Raw genomic sequence first — 22749 nt, forward strand, 5'->3', positions numbered from 1 at the left:
TTACTCAAAATGAAACTCTTTCAGGGTCGAGCAGTGTTGTCAGTGTACCTCATGTGGTGTACTGTAGGCATTATTAAAGGGTCTTTGCAATGTCCCCTCACCCCCCCTAGTTCCACTTACATTATATCCTCCTATATTTACACTTCTTTTTTTTCATCTGACTGTCTTTTTACTTCTACTTATTACAACTAGAGTTTTTCCCAAGTTAAAGCTGTTCTGAATGGTCTCCCTGTCCCCAATGTTAGGCTATGTGTACCAAATTGTAAATTCAATACAGTTCAAGAAGTCCATTCAGGTGAAACTTTTGCATTCCCATCCCAGAATCTTAAATGGATGAGCGATCAATCAACCATTGATCTCTTCAGTTGTCTAGATGACCCTGGTGACTACTGAATTACAAGTGGTGTCCAGATTATCTAGTCCTTTTAATGAAAGATTCCAAGAGAGATAGCACCCTGACCAATTCTTCTCTGTTAGTAGTATCTCCAGGGGTACTACCAGTCTATGAACTGGTTTACTTTTCCTGGCTAGAGTCTCTCTAGTATCTTTTAGCTTGAAGTTATTCTTGCTGGTATTTACAAAAGTTCTTTGCCTCTTGTTTACCTAGGAAAGTTGGCTGTATTTTGCAATTGTTGTAGATAGCCTGGCTCCAAAGTTGGAGTAACTCTTTAGCAGGTCATGGACTTCTTCATTTACCTCCGCTGAGAGAAGCACCCTTCAGTTTTTTCTGTGTAAGGCCACCAATCAGACTTGAGCCAGATCTTACGGCTGAAGGGCATGAACCTCTTTGCCTAAAGGGTGGTGGGCGTTGTCCTGTCTCCTATTTATAAGACTGTAATTCTACCTCTAAATTTCAAACTATTGAGGTTATCTAACTAATACTGTATCTTACATTCAAAACTGTCTTTTTGTTAGCTTTAGCATCAGCAAAGAGAGTAAATAGATTCATGCTAGCTGTAGCATCAGCAAGGAAAATAGGGTTGCTTTGTGGACTATCTCATTATGTTAGTCACTCGTAGGCTGGGAGATTTTGACCCTTATTTTCGAATCTTTGATTCAAGTCCCTCTTGATCTACACCGTAGTACTTTGTTAATTGAGATGAGGATGAAATGCTATTATGCCTGGTTGGATTGCCTCAATGCTATCAGAAATGTACTATGTTAGGTTTGGTTGGAAGAAGAAAGTATCCAAGAACACTATTTTTTTCTGGCTTTGTAAGATAAACAGACCAGTGTATACCTTGTCTTGTGAGGGGGATGAATGTGCAACGTAAGCAAGAGTTCTTGAGGTAATGGCCATTAACCTGTTAGTAACCTTTTGTAAAAACTTATTGGTTTTTCAGGTTATGAAGGCTGGGGTCTGGAGATACCAGACCACTATCACTTACTTCTATCTCTGGGATGTTTCCCACAAATCCTTGAAGAGTTTTACTCCTGTTGTGTGTTAGCGGCTCAGCTAGTTTTATAGTATCCTAGCTCCCTTTCAGGACATACGTGAATAACATTTAATATTCTTGATGACTAGAGTTAAAGGTAAAATATCAGACTCTTCTATTTCTTTTTCCCCTCTCTTTAGGAGTAGCACATTCGATGCAATTAAAATTTTCAAAGAGAACCCATTCTTCCGTATTCAGGTCTTGACGGAGCTACTCTGTCATCCTGCTTTAACAAGGGGGCGAATAATCATGGTCTGTATGAACCTATTTTCTTACGCTTTGCCTTTGAGATTTGGGCCTTGCGACGCTATAGGATATCAGTAAGGAGATAAGGATTTTCTTTGTCCTAATACTAATTCCCCTTGTCACTGCGGGTTATAGTAACAACTGTCGTAATAAGGTATGGGAAGTAGAACGGTGTCTGCTGTTATTGATTTTCTCCCAGTTTAGCTTGCACTTTGAAATTGCTGTCCAACCTGTTAAGGTATCCTTCATACTGGAACTGTTGGGTTTTCCCCCCTTTTGTTCTGTGGTGCTGCATGGCCTCGGCCCCAGCACATATAGTGTTCTGGCCCAAATTTATAGATACATTTCAATCTTCCATCTCTTTCTACTCTTCCTTAGATACTTTTCTAGGAGAAAGGTCCTATAGGACTTCTAGTGACACTTTCCCCTCCATGATTAAACACTAGTGCCTATGTCTGGGACTTGTACCAGAATGGTCAGTTCTCTGGTTGTTGTTTTTTTTTTTTTCTCAATAGTTTATTACTTCTCGTGTAGTTTATTTTCTTATTTCATTTTCTCACTGGGCTATTTTCTCCTTTGGAGCCCTTTGGCTTGTAGCATTCTGCTTTTGCAATCAGGGTTGTAGCCTATCTAGTAATGATAATAATAGTGTCAAAGAAGGGGTCTCCCCCTTCTCGAAGCCACTAATCTGTTCATCCCCGACATTTTGCTTTACCTCCGTAAGGAGAAACTCTGCTCTATTTCAGTGGTAAAATGCTATCACTCTGCTTAAGCCAGGTTTTTAGACTAAAGGGAATAGATATTTCTTCTCTGGCAGAACTCTCAATGCTCAAGGGGATGAACCCAAGTTTCATTCAACTTTGTTCATGAGTTTGTTGGTAAAACCCACAATCCATCTCTCCCCGATACTAGGTTTTTTGTCTTCAGATCTTGAGCCCTAGAGATGTAATCGATGATCCTGATTCATTGTTATTGTGTCCTGTGAGGGCACTGAGGTGCTATATACCTGCGACATATCTTCGTCAGCACAGAGAGAGTGAAGAAAGCAACTAAAAACACACTTTCTTCTTGGTTAAGGGAGGTCATTGACCAAACCATTTCACCTCCCTCCTATTCACACAGGTAGGGTCCAAGTCAGACCTCATGAATTCAGAAGTGTTAGCACATCTTTAGCCTTTAAATACTGTAGAATCTTTCAGAGACGCAGGTTTACAGGCAGGGATGTGAAACTGCAAACATTCACTGCTCATTATCTGCGGGATGTGACCCACAGTTCTCTAGACAATTTATCATTAGGTACTGTTGCACAGCAAGAGAGTTTTATTTTTTTTCAATCTTTCTTTTTCTTGGGGTACAGCATCAAAAGCCTTGCCAGTTGGACATGATCTGAGATGCAGTTAAGCCCAATTCAGTGTGTTGCTATTCTATAATGTGTAGAAGAGTCTTTTCCCCACACCCCTTATGAGGGTGAATGTGATGTAACCAGGCAGACCCATAATTATATATACCATACAGATAGCTTCAAACAAATCAATTACATTTATAAGCTAGGTTTTATGACACCAAAGTATTAAGCTCAGGAGAACCCTTGGTGCAATGGCTGTATACCCTCTGGTATTGCTAATCAGCTGGTTCACATGGTGTTAGGATTCAATTCTTATAGCACCACAATACAGAAGTTTTTAATATCTCAGGAAAAGTTTCCAGCCAGTTGCAACTGGAACTTCCTCCTATCTAAGAATGAGTGTCGTATGTAAAGGACAATGGTTTGTATATTGTAAGAAAAAAGGACGAATTTGGAAGTAGTTTGTAGTTTTCCATAACTCTTCTAACCTTAGTCCTTTACTCTTACCTTTCCACCATCACCATCCCCCTAGAAAGTCCTAGCTACAGTGAAAGTGGTTTGTCAGTGAGCAAGCGGGTGGTTGCGCTTCTCCCGCTACTGGACCAGTAACTACCGGCCGGTTGTTGACACCTTGTGATAATTTTTAACGGGCGTATTCCAGCTTGGATTTTATTATTCTATGTTAAGGACTTGGTTTTGTATAATTAGGGAAAGATTACAAATTACTTGAAAATTTTTATTTTGCTAAGCATTTGTCCAAATCTTAATGTTTTTTTTTTTTTTAAGCTGATGTTTATAAGTGTTAAATTTTGTGTGATATGCAACTGTGTGTGATGATATATAATTTGTGGATTTATGAATTGATATTTTGTACACCATTATCATAAAAATATTGTGTATAAGTTAATGGCAAATATATACAGTACACCTTGGTCTTGCTCCAAAATGGAGGTGGTATCCTGAAAATGCTCGTAGGGAGAGGTCAATTGATTTGCATCCATATTCTTATATATTCTTTATGAACGGAGTGATTGGCATGAATCTATGTTATTGCATTCCTCAGAGCTTTATTGTGTACACTTTTATTCTAGGTATATTTGATTTTGATAATCAACAAAATGATCTGAATTTTGTGGAGTACAGTATTTTATAAGGTTGAATGATTAGCCTTTGAATGCATTCTTGTTTCAGAAACACCTTATCCATCAGATTTAGTGCCAAGTCTCTTGTTAGATTGCAAAACAGAAACCTTATCTTTTGCTCAGATAAGCAAGATTCAGAAATTACAAGAAGACCTCTCAAAACTTCAACTTCTACTATGGAATGAAGCTCATCAGGTGAGGAGTATTGTGATTAAGTATAATAGATACACAGAACAGTATAGTTATTTGAAGAAACAAATGTTTGGTATTTTCACCTCAGACAGATTTCTGTTTTCATCATTGGTCAAAATTTAAAAGATCTGTAAGTGAAGATGACTGGGGAGCAACTGTAAAGTGTGGAGATTTTTTACCAAGGAGAACAATGAGGTTATATCCATCCATCATTAAAAGCAGTATTAACTCTTTATAGGGTTAGAGTTTTCTCTTTGTTTGCATTTTCCTGTATTTCTTTGCATTAAATCCAACCAGGTGTAGATCTTCATCTACTACTTATTTTCATGATATTGTTGACATTCCTGTTGCTGTTCTTCCTGCTACTTCTATAAATATGTTGCTTTGCCCAACTTTAGGTTTTGGTCTGTTTTTTCAGCCTCAGATCATCCCATCTCTCCTTCTCTACTTCATTAGTTTTACTGCCCTTGCTCCCAACTTTGACTCTGAATCTTAATTTGTTCCTACGCGAATACAAACCCTCATAATTTATAAGGGTGTACTCCTAAATTGTTTGGCTGTGACCAGAAAGAAAATATTCTTGGGATTCTGGTAACATGTGTAGTTATCAGCTGTTCACCCATGGAACCTCATCAAGGCTGTTTACTTTTCTCCTAGTTGTGCTAAAGAACAGACATCCGCTATGATCGCTCTCCATGCTGTGTTGTAGCTAACCATTTAGCCTTTCCTTCTTTGTGTACTTGTGATTATGAGTGGTTCTTAAGGTAGTATGCATACTTGCCTTGGTTTTGAAGGTCACCCTTTTGGTACTTTTATGAGTCAGGTTTACGTAAACCGTCATCCCTTAAGCCTGAGTTGCCGCAGTAAGGGGTGCTCATATTCTTCAACTTGTAATTTTTACAGTGGAAGAAGTATGATACTCTTCATACGGAGAAGGCTAAGAGAGATTGTTCTCATTTTGTTTCTCTCTTGAGTGCAACAAACAGAAGCTTTCTCATGTGACACGATATTTCCCTCTCAGATCCTTTTTTATCGAAGTTTCCTGAGGCTCTGGTAACCAAGGATGGCTGTCATGCTGAGATTTCATTGATATGGTATCTTCTATGGAACAAGGTGAGCCTGATTTGACTCATAGTAATGCAATCCCTTTGGCATCAGCTCTGGTACTGCCACCATGTGATATGTTACAAGTATCATTAGTACAGTTCCTAATTATGTGAGTGGGAACAGGTCTCCCTCTTCCCCAACAAATGTACTGAGCAGAGATCAAAACTTTTCCTTTTCAGATATTTTAGAGCAATGGGATTTCTTTATTTTACAGATTTCTCCTGTTAAGAGTGTTGAAGATGTCTTCTCGTACACTTCGGAAGACCCCGAGACATGTGACCGAGGATAATGGTGTTTCCTCGAACAGACAGTTGTCTTGGAGGGCTCTTATTTTATCTCCAGTTTGTTCACATAGCAAATTGGGCCCTCCTCTTTCACCGGGTGTGCCAGACATACTATCTTTCCACAGGAGGAATCAGCGGATTCCCCAAAAGGAACTTTCTTTTTCAGGTAGTGTCCGGACGTTTACAATTCTAATTACTGTACAGGTTTGGCCGCAGAAAATTTGATATTAAACAGGTCCAGAAACTGAAAAAGATCAAGATTTCTACACTTGCTTCAGCTGAACTCATCGCGCCACCTCACCTATGTGCATTCGCCCTTTCGCACCACCTGAACGCGCTGCTTCTCCGACTCAAGTTTCTCTTTCTCAGTACCTGAACACGCTGCCACTTCCTCTTGTGTTGTTGGCGGACAGGTGGCTACAATTTTGTAGTGTTTTGTTCATACTGGACATAATGCCAGTGGGTGTTTCTGCTGCCTTATGGAACCAGCTTGCAGTAACTTAACTTGCTCCTAGGTCTGTTAAAACAGCCAGGAAACCGGAAACTTCTCCTTTTTATAGCTTTGACTGGAAAAAGGTTGTGGAACCTTACCTGCTTTTTCCAAGAGTGGCTATGCCTTCAACCTCAAGGGATCAGTTCCTCCATCGGAAGCGAAGGTCTGTCTCCCCCTTCCACATATTACTCTGCCCCTAAGTGTAAACGCTTACAATGGGACACTCCCAACAGATCTTTTTTCCCCCACACAGACCCAGTTCGGTTAGGGAAACGAAACAATTGGTTTCTCCGATTCATTATGACTTAGATTCTCTCTCATAGAGATCATAGCTCTCCTCATGCCTTTTCAGATTTTTCAGCTCATTGCTCTCTTTTGAGGATAGAACATAAAGATATTCAGAGCAAAATGAAAAATTTCAGACCAGTTTGTAAGCAGGAACTTAGCCTGGTAGTTCCTCTTTAAGAACACAGACTGTCTACATCAACAACAGTTTTAAATGTGTCCCCTGAACCATCCCCTTATGTTATCCTGGATACCATTGGGGTATCCCCAATGTAAGTTATGGCTTCTAGTACAGAAGCTTCTCTCTTTATGAAGGTAATGAACCTGATCAGACACCTTGATAGTCTCAGTGACCCTCCTCACCCCCAAACAACCAGTAGGCTTACAACCAGAGACAGAAATTTTCTTGAGTCGCATAATACCCATTACAGGTTTGATGTGGATCTCTAATTTCAGGCAGGGGACAAAATGGATCATTTGAACAAACAAGTGTCTGCACTGGAGAATGCATTATGATTCATTAAGTCTTCTAAACTGCTTCCTTCTCTGTCAAGACAGAAAATTTTATGAGGATTCAGAGGCTCATCTTACTCCTTTACCCATATTTCTAGATGTGCTACTCTCACGGGGTATTCCAAGTGATAAATTCTCTAACCTCCCCTCCACTTTTCTTGCATCAGAAATGCAGATGGAGGTAGTGGCTACATCTACTTTCCAAGCCTGCTCCTGGCTAGACCACTGGGCAGAACATGAAAGATCCGGATGTTAAGAGGCAATTTGAGGAATTGGTGCAGTCTGGTGCCAAGGATTTGGAAATTTTGCTTCACCAAACATGTTCGATTTAGAGGAATTGTGTTCTTAGAAGGAAAGGCATAAGCATTTGACTCCCAGGAAGGCCCTATTCCTCAGGAACTCAATTATCATTGACCACCTGACACTTCCTTCCTGTCGAAGTTTCCACAGCTGTGGAGAAGTGCAAGAAAGCCACCCAATCGTCTTTTTTGAGGAGGGCTGCGGTTTCTAGATTCACTACACAAGTTTTACAGAGACAGGGTTCTGCCTGTTACCAGAACCTTCTGAGGCTCAGCCCGGCAGGAGGCAGGATCAGAAACCTTACTTTCGCAGCAGGGGATACTTCTCCAGATGCAAGAACGGAGGCCATCGTGGCTCCTGTTAAGGAGGCCAATCCCCCGGGGTTACCACCACCTTCAAAGTCATTGGACAACGTGGCATTTCTTGGCTGATACATGGACAGAATTGGCTTCCGTTCAGGGTATTGCGTCCCATTCACGGCCTATCACCCTCTTCTAATTACGACTGCCACGATTCCCTTATTTTATTACTGGAAAAACCTTTTTTTAGACGAAGAAATGTCTCAAATGCTTGTCAAGGATGCGATAGAAGAGGTTTCAGACAGGTCTCAGGAGTTTTTCAGCTACCTTTTCCTAGTGGAAAAGCTGTCAAGAGGCTGAAGACCTGTCATAGACCTTTCCTTCTTGAACCAGTTTGTACTCCAAACTAGGTTCAAGATGGAGAGCCAGAGTAGTGTCCTTCAGGTCATTAGATCTTAAAGATGCCTACTTTTAGGTTCCCATCCCATTCCTGTGGTATGCTTTTAGATATAAGATCTACCACTTTAAGGTGCAGTGTTTCAGACTGTCCACAGTTCCTCTTAGGTCTTTACTTGTCTATTCTATGTGGTCTAAGCCTGGGCCCACACTATGGGGGTCAGACTCCTGAGGTCTCTAGACAACTGGCTTCTCTTAGCGAATTCAAAGGCAAAGACTTTATTCCACAGGGATCTCAATTTTTGCCGAGACTTTGGGGATCCAATAGAACCTAGGGAAGTTCAGTCTCAATCCTCAGTGTCGTCTTCATTACCTAGGCACGGATTTTGACTGGTCAAGCCAGAGCATATCCATTGTCAGACAGAGTACAAAGACTTGGACAAGTAGCAGCTCTCTTTCTCAAAATGGGAGCTCTCCCAGCTCATTGTGGGCAGACCTAAAGGTCATCTCACATCCTTGAAGAAGTTAGTTCCCTTCAGGAGGGTGGACCTTTGCTCACTACACAGGACATTAAAACATCACTGAGAAGTTTCAGACCCTCCTGCAGCACTGGTGAATTTTCCTTGAGTAGTGAGAACATATCCAGTGGTAGTTAGAGGAGAACTTGTTTGGCAAAACCCCACTCCAAGTTCCTCATCCAGAGTTTTTTCTCACAGATGCCTCTCGCCAAGGTTGGGGAGCATACCTATGGGAAGAGCAAATTTCAGGGATATAGTTATAAAAAGACAAGACCTTCCATATCAATTACCCAGAGATGAAAGCAACCTACCTAGTGTTACTCCACTTTCGAGAGACGTTGAAGGTCGCTCAGTTGTGTTGATGAGCGACAACTTACCTCAACTATAGTGACTTGCATCAACAAGCAAGGAGCAGTATCCCACCTACTATGCTAAGTAGCAGTGGGGATCCATCACTGGGCGCAAATAATCTCGGTTCACCTTTCCACTCGCTTCATTCCAGGAAAAGGAATGTAATAGCAGACATTCTGAGCAGTTTGGGAGGACTAGTAATACTAATAGCGTTTAGTAAACTGTATGAAAGTTGTTATTATAAGATATTTTGAATAAGTTTGGAAGCTTTATCAAAAATCCTTTTTTTTTTATTTATTTTTGCATATCCTCGATATTGATAGCTTGAATTACCCGACGTCAAAATCAGCTGACAATGTTTACATTTTCTCAGCTAAATGGAATAGAAGAAGGTTGATTTCATTGATATGGAATTATTCATCGAATAGACTATTATAAAGATTGACAATAATATATAAATTGAAAGGGGTTTTATTATATTTATTATTTTTATTTCATAATATGAATCTTTTCATGTTCTGTATGTCAGCGGATATCCTGCCTAAGCCAATGCTAGCCTACCGATAAACATCACTTAGAATTCTGGGTTTGTCTTTGCTTCTTCATGTGATGAAGAGTTTTTGACTTTGTGAGGTCAAACATCTCTTAGAATTCAGGGTTCATCTTTGCTTCCTCAAGTGACAAAGAGCATTGGGCATGTTCGCAACCCATCTGAATAACAAACTCCCAGTGTGTTACTCTCCAGTTCTAGATCCAGCTGCAACAGTGGATGCATTTCAGCACCCATGGGATGGGTTGACCTTTATGCCTCTAACCCGTTCTGCCTGATTTGTCAGGTCCTGAACAAAGTAAGTGTCAGATACTGAGAGTAACACTGAAAGCACCAAGGTGGCCCCTTGTCAAGTGGTACCCGGACATTCTGGGCCTTCTCGTAGAAGTTCCAAGACAAGTTACAGAGGGGCAAACTCTTCTATGACAGCCCCACGTAAAAAAAAGTTTCACGATGAAGTCCACTACCTATCTCATGACTGGATCGAGGTTATCCTGTACCTCCAAAAGAGAGTCTTTTCAAGACCAACTGCAAAACACCTTTTGGGATACCTCCACAAGTCCTCTGCAACTGTCTATCAATCAATGTAGTCCTCGAATCTCGTTTCGTATCATGAATTTTTCGTATACAGGAACTTTCATATCGAGAGGTAACCCTGCCCCTTTCGTTATTTGTATGTTGCTTTATCCATGAAAGCGGTAGCTTGAATCATCTGATGACAAAATCAGCTGATGATGTTTACATTTTCTCAGCTAAGCGTACATAGAAGAAAGAGTATTTCATTGATGTGGAATTATTCATCGAAAAGACTACAGTATAAGGAAGATTGACAATAATACATACATATACCAAGGCACTTACCCCAATTTTGGGGGGTAGCCGACATCGAATAATGAAACGAAAAAAGGGACCTCTCCTCTCTCTGTTCCTCCCAGCCTGACAAGGGACTCAACCGAGTTCGGCTGGTACTGCTAGGGGGCCACAGCCCACCTTCCCCTGTTAAACACCACAGATGAAGCTTCATAACGCTGAATCCCCTACTGCTGCTACCTCTACAGTCATTTAAGGCACCGGAGGAAGCAGCAGGGCCTACTGGAACTGCGTCACAGTCGCTCGCCACTCATTCCTATTTCTAGCATGCTCTCTTGCCTCTCTCATCTATCCTCCTATCATCCAGATCTTTCTTCACTCCATCCATCCACCCAAACCTTGACCTTCCTCTTGTACTTCTCCCATCAACTCTTGCATTCATCACCTTCCTTAGCAGACAGCCATTTTCCATTCTCTCAACATGGCCAAACCACCTCAACACATTCATATCTGCTCTAGCTGCTAACTCATTTCTTACACCCTTTCTCACCCTCACTACTTCGTTCCTAACCCTATCTACTCGAGATACACCAGCCATACTCCTTAGACACTTCATCTCAAATACATTCAATTTCTGTCTCTCCGTCACTTTCATTCCCCACAACTCCGATCCATACATCACAGTTGGTACAATCACTTTCTCATACAGAACTCTCTTTACATTCATGCCCAACCCTCTATTTTTTACTACTCCCTTAACGACCCTCAACACTTTGCATCCTTCATTCACACTCTGACGTACATTTGCTTCCACTCCACCATTTGCTGCAACAACAGACTCCAAGTACTTAAACTGATCCGCCTCCTCAAGTAACTCTCCATTCAACATGGCATTCAACCTCGCACCACCTTCCCTTCTCGTACATCTCATATCCTTACTCTTAACCACAATAACTCTCAACTTCCTTCTCTCTCACACCCTTCCAAATTCTGTCACTAATCGGCCAAGCTTCTCTTCCGCGTCTGCAACCAGTACAGTATCATCCGCAAACAACAACAGATTTACCTCCCATTCATGGTCATTCTCGTCTGCCAGTTTCAGTCCTCGTCCAAGCACTCGATCATTCACCTCTTTCACCACTCCATCAACATACAAGTTAAACAACCAAGGTGACATCACACCTCCCAGTCTCAGCCCCACTCTCAATGGAAACCAATCGCTCATTTCATTTTCTATCCTAACACATGCTCTTTACTACCTTTGTAAAAACTTTTCACTGCTTGCAACAACCTTCCACCAACTCCATATAACGTCATCACATTCCACATTGCTTCCCTATCAACTCTATCATACGCTTTCCCATAAACGCAACATACACATCCTTACCTTTTGCTAAATATTTCTCGCATATCTGCCTAACTGTAAAAATCTGATTCATACAACCCCTACCTCTTCTAAAACCACCCTGTACTTCCAAGATTACATTCTCTGTTTTATTCTTAATCCTATTAATCATTACTCTACCATACACTTTTCCAACTACACTCAATGAACTAATACCCCTTGAATTACAACACTCATGCACATCTCCCTTACCCTTATATAGTGGTACAATACACACACAAACCCAATCTACTGGTACCATTGACAACACAAAACACATATTAAACAATCTCACCAACCATTCAAGTACAGTCACACCCCCCTTCCTTCAACATCTCAGCTTTCACACCATCCATACCAGATGCTTTTCCTACTCTCGTTTCATCTAGTGGTCTCCTCACTTCCTCTATTGTAATCTCTCTCTCATTCTCTTCTTCCATCACCGGCACCTCAACACCTGCAACAGCAATTATATCTGCCTCCCTATTATCCTCAACATTCAGTAAACTTTCAAAATATTCCGCCCACCTTTTCCTTGCTTCCTCTCCTTTTAACAACCTTCCATTTCCATCTTTCACCGTCTCTTCAATTCTTGAACCAGCCTTCCTTACTCTCTTCACTTCTTTCCAAAACTACTACTTATTCTCTTCATATGAATGACCCAATCCCTGACCCAACCTCAGATCCCCCCTTTGCCTCACTTACCTTGCCTTGCGCTTTACTTCCACATTTTTCTCTCTATATTTTTCATACTTCTCTACACTATTACTCTGCAGCCATTCTTCAAAAGCCCTCTTTTTCTCTTCCACTTTTACCTTCACTCCTTCATTCCACCATTCACTGCCCTTCCTCATGCTGCCTCCAACAAACTTCCCAACAAAGTTTTTTTTTTACTGACTTCCTCTCTCCTCTAAATTACCAATTTGTTCCAACACGAATACTTACCTTCGAACTACTTTCTTTAGGAGATCACTGGTTATCTCTCTCTGCGACCAGAGTTTTGGATAGTTATCCCCCCGCTCCGCGCCCTCAGTGGCTTTACCCCCGGCATCCAGGAATGTGCCCCGAGGGTAGGATTAACGGTAGGTCGCTTGCAGTCAGGTCAACCACCTCATTAAGTTCTCTGGTCGCGAGAGGTGAACATCTCTCGCTCTCGTATTTCTGTCGATCCTTTGTGTGCGTCCTGTGCCCCACGTGTTCCCAGCGTGGCAACTTGCGTTTTTTCCAGTGTGCTTTCCCAAGTGTTCCTGTGCGTTCACTTTTCAACCGTGTGCTTACCCGGTGTTTAATTCATTTCCTTAAGTGCTTGTGTCGTGCGTTGTGTGCGTTATGGAGCAGTATTCCTTGATTTCCTTCAAGGAATTAATAGCTGAAGGGATCAATTTTACAATAAATCATTCTTCCTCCCCTTATCCTCGGTGTTAGCCGTGTAGGGGCAGCTTATGTTCCCCTACAACCACGTGTCAGGACTACTAGTCCTGGAACGTAGTGCAGTGAGTGCACTTCGGCACCAAGAGGAAGAATACATCCAAGAGGCTCATAGGAAGACGAGCCTCTCCTCGCCACTTAATTCCCGATGCCTCGTCGAATAGAGCTTCTTATACAGCCATCTTCCCCTACCCAGAGTAGGGCACGAGGTAAGTCAGTTGCGGGGAAGTGCCCATTGCTCTTCCCCAGGAGTTTGAGTGGGTGCGGTATAGCACCAAGAAGAAGTAGGCGACGAAGGGTTCGCCTAAGAAGACTAGCGCCGGGCGTCTCGCCTGACAGAGCTTCCCTACCACCCTCTCCTACCCAGAGTAGGAGACGAGGTTGGTCTATTGTGGAGAAGGTAACTCCTTAGAAGTAGTTCGAGGTAAGTGCTACTTTCGAGAGTGTGTGGGGAGACGGAGTCCTGGTGCAAGCAGGCCACGTCTCCTCTGATGACCCCATGTGGGGGAAAAATGTCCCTAATTCTTCTCCAGTCTCTTTGGCGTATTTTTCAGTCTCTTCTGCAGCCGAGGGCCTCGCCGAGAAAGAGCCTCCCAGGTCTGTATTGCAGCGTTCCCCGGACCGGCAGCCCAGGGTTTTTCTCACCACGAAGGCCATCCTCCAGACGCAGATATAACCCTCGCAGGGAGAAATGCGAGAAGGCCTCTTCAGGCAGGCGTAAGGCCGCGAAGCTTCCGGTTCACCCCGCCAGCGGATGTAACCGGGCTTCTTTACGGGCAGCCTGGCCGAACCAGCAGTGCTCGGACTTAAAGGAACGGTTCCCTCCGTCGGGTCAGCCCACGGGGATCCGCGTCCGCGTCCCCCAGAGAGAATACACGAACGGTAGTCCTCGACGGTACGGCGATGCCGGTTCTGACCCCCGAACCTGGTGCGGAGCTCCCGCCGGGGAAGACCGGTACTACCGCAAGGGAGTGCCTGGTATTCCAGAACCGAAGCGCCCGATGGGGAGTGCCCGGTGACCCGGCTCCTCGAGATCAAGCCGTAGGAAGGACTCTACAGGTAAGCGTAAGTCCCCGAAGCCTCCGGTTCAGCCCGCCCAGCGGGGGGAAACGCGCTTCTTGTCGGGCGGCCTGGCCGAACCAGCCCAGCTGGTGCGGCCTTCGGGTCGGAAGGAACGGTTCCCGCTGTCGGGTCAGCCCACGGGAACCGCATCCTCGGCACCCAGAGCCCTTGGGCGGACGAGAGTCCCCGCTGAACCAGCGTTGCCTGCGTTAACCCAGGCCCCTGGTGCGGACGTCCCCGCAGATGAAATCCAGTACCTCGGCAGGACGGCGCCCCTGGCCCCAAAGAGCTAGACGTCCAGTCGGCGTGCCCGATAACCCAGCTCCCCGGCCCCAAGCCGAGACCTCGGCTGACGAAGGGGAGGGTTCCCTGACGGAGGACTCCGTCTATAGGAGAGTGGTTAGCCTTTTCAGAAGGCACCACAAAATAGCGGAACCTGTGGCTACGGATGAAGTTTCTTGGAAGTCAAGCCTTTTGAGGATCATGCAGACTCCCTCCCAACCTAAGACGTCCCTAGCACTTCCTCTAGCCCGAGATCTAGTCCTAGAGCAGGAGTATGTCGGCAAGGTAGTGGCCAGCAATGCCGAGGTCCTCAAAATTGCTCCAGGGCCTCAGACCCCAAGGCAAAGTCTATTTACCAGCGGGACGACGCCCAGGCCCCTTAAGGTGGAGTCAGCAGTAGACATCCTTAGTCAAGGCGTTTCAGACGGTAGAGCCTCTTCGGCCCCAGTCTTTTTCTCGTCAGCAGAAGCCTCCATGATGGAGAAAATGTTGAGGGACTTAGTAAACATCTCCTCTTGGCTGGACTGGTGGGCTTCCACTTTGGTAGGTGTACAAGCCTCCTTCGACCCCGAGGACCCTGACCAGCAAGGCCTACTGAGGGACCTCATTACCTCCGGGGGTAAAACCCTTAGGTTATTGACATATCAGTCTCTCGCACTAACAGCTAACTGGGTGCTCTGGAAGCGAGACACTGTTCTGGCGAAGGTGTCTCGGAAGGTACCAGACAGGGAGGCGCGAGCCATTCGCAGCCTTCCCCTGTGGGGAGAGTCTTTGTTCCCTCTGAAGGAACTAGAAGCCATAATGGAGAAGGTCTTGAAAAAGGAGGAGGCTAACGTCCCCAGACCTACGACTCCTAGGAGACCGCCTTATAAGAGGTCCGTCTCGGATAGTGCCGCGACACCCCAAGCCTCTACCAGCACTACGAGGAGAGAAGCCCCCCTCTTCCTCCTGGTCCGCAACGCCTCAGCCCCCCCCGCAGGGGAGCTCCAGCGCCCTCAAGCTCCTTCAGGTCGGGTTACTCCGCCTCTAGGAGAGGCAGATCAGGCCGCCCCTCTAGAAGAAGATAGAGTGGGAGGCCCCCTATCCCCGCCCAACCCTCGGGTTGGAGGATGCCTCAGACGTCATTGGCAAGCATGGAAGGCTCAAGGAGCAGAGCCTTGGACAGTGTCCGTACTAAAGGAGGGCTACAGACTTCCGTTCCTAACAGAACCACCCCCGCTTTTTCCGGCCAACCGGACAGAATGGCTAGATCCCAAAGACCCGTTAGAGAGGACCGCCCTTCAAGAGGAGGTATCGTCCATGCTAGAGAAGGGTGCCATGGAAGAAGTTCTTCTCCCAGGGCCAGGTTTCTACAGTCGCCTGTTCCTGGTGGAGAAAGCGACCGGGGGGTGGAGACCGGTTAGATCTGTCAGCTCTCAACAAGTTCGTCAAGAAGACGGACTTCAAAATGGACACTCAGAAGTCAGTCCTGCTGTCCTTGAGGGAGAAAGATTATATGATGACCATCGACCCCAAGGACGCATACTTCCAGATTCCGGTCCACACCTCGGGTCGGAAATTCCTCCGGGTGAAATAGGGTTCCCAGATCCTGCAATTCAGGACCCTTTGCTTTGGTCTGTCAACAGCGCCCCAAGTGTTCACGAGAGTCTTCACGGCTGTCTCAGTGGGGGCTCACGAACGAGGCATTCGCCTTATCAGATACCTGGACGACTGGTGGCTTCTTTCCGCCTCAATGGTCCTCTTGGAGGAACAAGGGAGAAGTCTCCTCCAGTTTTGCAAGGATCTGGGGATCGTAATCAACACGAAGTAGTCAAATCTATCCCCATCCACCAGAATGAACTACTTGGGAATGACATTAGACATCATTCGGGGAAAAGTTTTCCCTTCGGAGGATAAGATAAGAAACCTCAGGCACATTAGTCAGCCGTTCCTGTCAGAACACCCCAGGAGGGTGAAAGACTGGCAGAGGCTGATAGGTCACCTGGTCTCATTGGAGAACCTAGTTCCCCAAGGGAGGGTAAGGCTCAGATCCATCCAATGGAATCTCAAGAACCTCTGGTGCCAGACGGATTCACAGCAGGTGCTAATCCCAGTCCTTCCAAACACGAGACCCTCCCTAGAATGGTGGCATTGCCAGTCGAACTCACTCAAGGGGACGACCTTCGGGACCGGCCCTCCCGAGTTACTACTGTTCACAGACGCCTCCAACCAGGGATGGGGAGCCCTTCTCGACGAAACGGCACGAGAGACCTGGTTGGAAGGGGAGAGGCAACTCCACATCAATGTCCTGGAGTTGGAAGCAGTCCAGAAGGCGTGCCTACACTTCGCAAGTCTGCTAAAGTGAAACACCGTGGCGTTGATGTGCGACAACGCCACGGTAGTGGCATACATAAAGAAGCAGGGTGCTTGTAATCGAAGGAGTTGTGCGATCTCACCATAGAGATTCTAGATTGAGCAGAAGAAAATCAAGTGGTGATGTTAGCAAGGTTCATTCCCAGGAAGAAAAACGCTCTGGCCGACGGCCTCGGCAGAATGGGCCAGATAGTAGGGACAGAATGGTCCCTTCTCCCAGAAGTAGCCAAACTCATCATTCAACGCTGGGGTTCCCCGGTGATTGACCTCTTTGCAACAACCTCAACGCCCAACTCCCAGTCTATTGCTCCCCTGTACCAGACCCAAAAGCAGCCTTAGAAGACGCTTTTCAGCACAAGTGGGACAATCTGGATGTGTACGCCTTCCCCCTTTTCACGTTGATAAGACAAGTGCTCAACAGAGTAAGGACGGCCCGAAACCTAAAGATGACTTTGGTAGCGCCCTGGTGGCCGGAGAGAGAGAGAGTGGTTCGCGGATCTAAAAGACCTATCGAGTCAACCGCCGTGGCCTCTGTCCGCCAGGTCAGACCTTCTGCACCAGCCTCACTTTCTCAAGCTCCACGACAACCCACTCTCCCTACGTCTTCATGCCTGAAGACTAAAGAGCGGCTCCTGAAGAAAGAAGGATATTCTTCCTCCACGGCTAAGAGAATGTCTCTATTCCTGAGAAAGTCGTCAGCCGCGGTCTACCAGACAAAATGGACCTCCGTCACGAAGTGGTGCTCTGAGAGGCACATTAGACCTCTTAAGGCCTCTGTCCCAGACATAGCAGTTTTTCTGGTGTTTCTCAGGGACAAAGTAGGGATGTCAATCCCAGCCATAAAAGGAGTTCGGGCTGCCTTAGGCCAAGTCTTCCTCCTGAAGGGCATCGACCTGGGGCCCTCGAGACACATAGCGAGGCTTGTCAAAAGCTTCGAGCAGTCTTGCCCCCCTCAGGCGAGGAGGGTGCCCCAGTGGGACGTAGACAAGGTCCGGAAGATGCTGTGTCGTCCCCCCTTTGAACCCTTGAAGGATATCGTGGACAAAGATCTCACCCTCAAGGCCGTCTTCTTGCTGGCCTTGGCGTCCGCTAAGAGAGTGGGAGAGATCCATGGTTTGTCATACGACGTCTCTCACTCAAAGGGGTGGAAAGAAGTATCCTTCAAGTTCGTACCTTCTTTTGTGGCCAAGACTCAAAACCCAGCAGTCTGGGACCCGAGGTTTGAAGGTTTCTCGATTCCTGCCATCCCTAAGACAGGTAATGCAGAAGACGTAAAATTGTGCCCAGTGCGAACAATTAGAAAATACCTGGAAAGGACAGCTCATCTCCGACTGGATATCAAGAGCCTCTTCGTTTCCACAGGTATTAATAAGAAACAAGTTTCCAAAAACACCATCTCCTTCTGGTTGAGACAGGTGATCGCCAGATCCTACAAGGAAGCTGGCATAGCAGTGCCAGGCACTCCCAGACCTCATGACATCAGGGGCCTGAGCACCTCCTTAGCCTTTGAGAAAAACATGGCAGTAGGGCAAAATTCTGCGAGCAGGTACTTGGTCGAGCCAGTCAACCTTTACTGCCCACTACCTCAAGGACTACTCAAGGAAAGCCTTGGACGGGTACTCCATTGGAACAGTCATCTCTGCCCTCCAAGCGGTGTAACGGTAAACCCCAGGCGCATTCAAGACTAGCGACCGGTAGGCACAAGTGCGGTTTCCTACCTCCTACCCAGTTGCTGACTTGCCTCTTCGGGGGTACCGTCTGTTCCCAGAAAAATAACACATTCTTCACGACTACACGTCGAGAAAGAACGTCAAAAGAAGTTTTCAAAAAGTGAGTTCCTAGACACTAACGTGAATTTTTGTATAGTTACCCTCGCTTCCGCTCTCTGGTAGGTCCCGTTATCCAGAGGCCTGTTGGCCTCCACGGCCGGGTCAGTGGGTCAGATTGGCACTCCCGCCTCCTAAAGTATAAGTCTCCTAAAGAAAGTAGTTCGAAGGTAAGTATTCGTGTTGGAACAAATCAAAAATTTTAAATAATTTTTGTTTTTCCTAACATACTTACCGAGAACTACTTTCGGGTAATGGCCCTCCCTTCCTTCCCCGAGTGCCTTCTTCCCTTACTAGCATGATGCTAATGCAATAGAACTTAATGAGGAGGTTGACCTGACTGCAAGTGACCTACCGTTAATCCTACCCTCGGGGCACATTCCTGGATGCCGGGGGTAAAGCCACTGAGGGCGCGGAGCGGGGGGATAACTATCCAAAACTCTGGTCGCAGAGAGAGATAACCAGTGATCTCCTAAAGAAAGTAGTTCTCGGTAAGTATGTTAGGAAAAAAAAAAATTATTTAAAATTTTCTATTTCTCTTACTTTCACTTTGTCATATGCTATTTTCAACCTTTCTTGATATTTACTTTTTATCCTCCGTTTTACTAACTCTTCAACCCTCACTAGCTCCCTTTTACATCCACCTACTCTATTCATGCACTCTTTTGCTACAACTAATTTTCCTTCCACCAAAAAATGATCAGACATACCGTTAGCCATACCCCTAAACATGTGCACGTCTTTCAATCTTCCAAACATTCTTTTAGTTATCAACACATAATCCATTAACCCCCTTTCTACATTTTATCACCTTTATTTTGTATTTCATAATATGAATCTTTTCCTGTACTGTATGTCGGCGATTATTGTGCCTATGCCAAGGCTAGCCGACCGATAAACATCACTTTGAATTCAGGGTTGTTTTTTTTTAATGGCTTGGTAGTATGATACGACCCCAAATTTTTAGTGAGAATTTTTAAGATTCAAAGGTTGTCATATACACGGAATTATACGGTATATTATCACAGTACATTATTTTGTATGGTATTTTTCTATTTCTATATTCCTCTTGATATGCAATGCTGTATTGCATCAGCCTTGTTGTATTGCATAAATACTATTTTAAGGGTTGTGAATAGCTCAAAAGAATTTCATGTATTTTGTTAGTTTTATTTGCAATTGAAAAAATATATTAGAAGGGACATATTTTGATTTTCTCTTATAGTTCATTGAAGGTAAGTAAAGCCACCTACTAGACATGAATTTTTTTATTGCAATTAGTTAATTTTGATTGATTCCTATAATTATTATTAGATTAAAGGAATTCCTGGATTATCGATGGTGAACTTGTACTGCCATTTGTTTTTATTGGTTTGTTTATGAAGTCTGAAATGTGATCACATCAATTTTATATACAGTACTGTATTTAGAACTTCAGGGTGTAATAGAAGAGATCCCAGAGAGAGACATGAAAATTGTGATTGGTTATTTCAATTCTAAAGTTGGAAGGAATAATCTATATATAGAGAATGTGATGGGTGTTAAGGGTCTTGGCAAAGTTGCAAATGAAAATGGGTCACACTTTATAAGTTTTTTGTTCAACAAACAATCTTGTAATTGGAAGTACTCTTTTCCAGCACAAGAACATCCCAAAATGTACATGGACTTCACCATGTGGCAATTACAAAGATTAAATAGATTTCATAGCCATTAATAAAGAGAGAAAGAGGACTCTGAGAAGTGTAAGAAGCTATAGAGGTGCAGATATTGGTAGTGATCACCAGTTTATTGCCACACTAAGCACCCAACAGAAATGTAGATCGAATACCTAGGTTTGATACAACTAAGCTTCTTGAAAATGAGCTCGGAGAAACCTTTTCAATTGAATGTAGAAATTGATTTGCAGTTTTAGAGACTTTAAGAGATGAAGAGCAGACAATTAATGAAGAATGGTGTGATATTAAGAACATATATCAGTCAGTTGATAGTAAATTTTTGGGATATGCAATTACAATGAGAAAACCATGGATATCAGATGATACTTGGGATACTGTAACACCAAGACAAAGACAGAAATTTATTGATGAAAATTTTCGTGGAAGTAATGAAAATTACAAGGTAGAGCATGCTAAGTATTCCAGTATTGATAAAGTCAAAAGAAAAACCAGGAATGACTGGAGAGAATATTTAGACAGGAAAGCAGATGAGGCTGACAAAGCTATGAATTCAGGGAGTAGCTATGGTGTAAGAATTGCTTGCAGAATTATTAATGAATTCTCTACTGAGGCAAAGAAGAAGAATCATATACTCATCCAAATGAGAGATGGATCTGTTATAACAACAGAAGATGAAGAAAGGCAATGTTGGATGGAACACTTTAGTGAGGTTATGAATAGATGATATGAAGGTAATAATTTGATTGTTATACCTGAAGCTGAGGAAGACCTTGATGTGCCCATGAATGAATTCAGTGTGTTTGAAGTCGAAGCCATCATTAAAAACTAATGAGATGGAAAGCCCCTGGATACTATGGAATAACTGCTGAGATGATATTGACCGAAAATGAAGTGACTCCCAGAATACATACAAAATTATTTTGTAGAATGTGGCATGAAGAGGCAAAACCTGATGAATAGGAGCTAGGAGTGCTGGTTAAAATGGCAAAAAAAGGAGATATGACTGATAGCAATAATTACAGAGGCATCACACTTATGTCAGTTGTCATAAAAATATATAGTACTGTATGCTCATTTTAAAGAGACTAGAGAGAAATATTGATGAAAAGCTGAGACGTGAACAAGCAGGATTTAGAAAAGGTAGAACTTATACTGACCAAATTTCTATTTTAAGACATCTGGTACAGAAATGTGTAGAATATAGAAATCCCCTTTTGATGGCATTTGTGGACTATGAAAAAGCCTTTGATGGTGTACACCGGCCAATTTTGTGGAGAATCTTGCATTATTATGTTCCTCTTAAATATGTAAATTTGATTAAGGTGACCGTCCACTAAGGTGTTTGACATAACTTTAAAAAATCGAAAATTGTTTTATTGTTTCTATTTATGCAGAAACATGTCTACAAGCTCTCCAGAAGTTTCAGCCAATTATTTTTACAAGTAATAAAGATAAAGCGGTCTTTAAATGATGACGCCATTCTTACTGCGTCGTCTGCGTGACTTGAGTTTGACAGAATTGCCTGTGTGTTTATTTTTGCATACTTATATAAAGCAATGTTTCGAAATTTCGTACATTTGGCAGAGAGGGAAGGCATTGGTAGAGGGTAGGTGAACGCAAAGTATGATCTATGAGACCATCCAGAGTTTCCAAAGATTCTATGCCTGTTTGTTTACTTGCAGTTCGTATGTACATTGTGTTTTCACAACGTCCTCGTGAACTCTATAGCAAGGCCAATGTTACCTAAGGTCAAAGAAAGAACAAATGTAATCAGAGAGCAACAAAAAGGAACCAAGAAGAGTGGGAACAAAAAAGATTACAAAGCTGGAACATTCTCACTAAAACTCTGTCAACAACAATGAGAGGCTGCTTGCAACTCCTGACACCCTCACACCAAGTTTATTAGTAAACTTAGGGTTTGAATACCTCATTTATGGAGCCTTCATGTAAGATTAAATAATAAAAGCATAAAGTAAGGTTATCATGATATTTTTATTTTGGTTTTTGTAAGAAAAAAAACAAAAATTTATAGCAAATTTTTGAGAGCTCATAATTCAAAAATGTGTATTCACAATTAGGTACATTTTTCTCTGTTATTTATTGTTAAATTTTAGAGAGAAATATCATTGAAAAGAGGAATAAAAATCCCACAATTTTGTGTGACAGAATTTTTATTTCCCTTTTTTCTCTTTTTTTTATGATTATTTTGCCTGTAGTGGAAGAAAATTAAGAAAAAAAATCATTTAAAAAAGAAAAGAAAAAGGAAAATAAAAAATCTGTCACAGAATTATTTGGTTTATAAAGTAGTTTTGATGGTAGGATTTTTAATACAGTGGAGAAAAATATACCTAAATTTTTTTTTTAAATAATTTTTGCTAATAAATCAAAATTTTTTGATCAAATGACTTGAAATTATTATATGATGAAGGTATTAAATATGTATAAAACATATATAGAAATGGTGTATTTTGA

At 43.4% G+C, this 22749-nt stretch overlaps 1 protein-coding gene across 3 annotated transcripts in view; it reads left to right on the plus strand.

The window, feature by feature from the left end:
• The window catches only part of LOC137630640 (uncharacterized), a 154037-nt gene that overhangs the window by 11295 nt on the left and 119993 nt on the right, over positions 1-22749 (plus strand). For all 3 annotated transcript variants that reach the window (XM_068362250.1, XM_068362252.1, XM_068362251.1), the window contains exon 2: positions 4219-4364. In XM_068362250.1, the coding sequence (XP_068218351.1) occupies positions 4219-4364 (146 nt within the window). The remainder of the gene's footprint in view (positions 1-4218; positions 4365-22749) is intronic.

The sequence above is a fragment of the Palaemon carinicauda genome, chromosome 38 (assembly GCF_036898095.1).
Source record: "Palaemon carinicauda isolate YSFRI2023 chromosome 38, ASM3689809v2, whole genome shotgun sequence".
NCBI classification, from domain to species: Eukaryota; Metazoa; Arthropoda; class Malacostraca; order Decapoda; family Palaemonidae; genus Palaemon; species Palaemon carinicauda.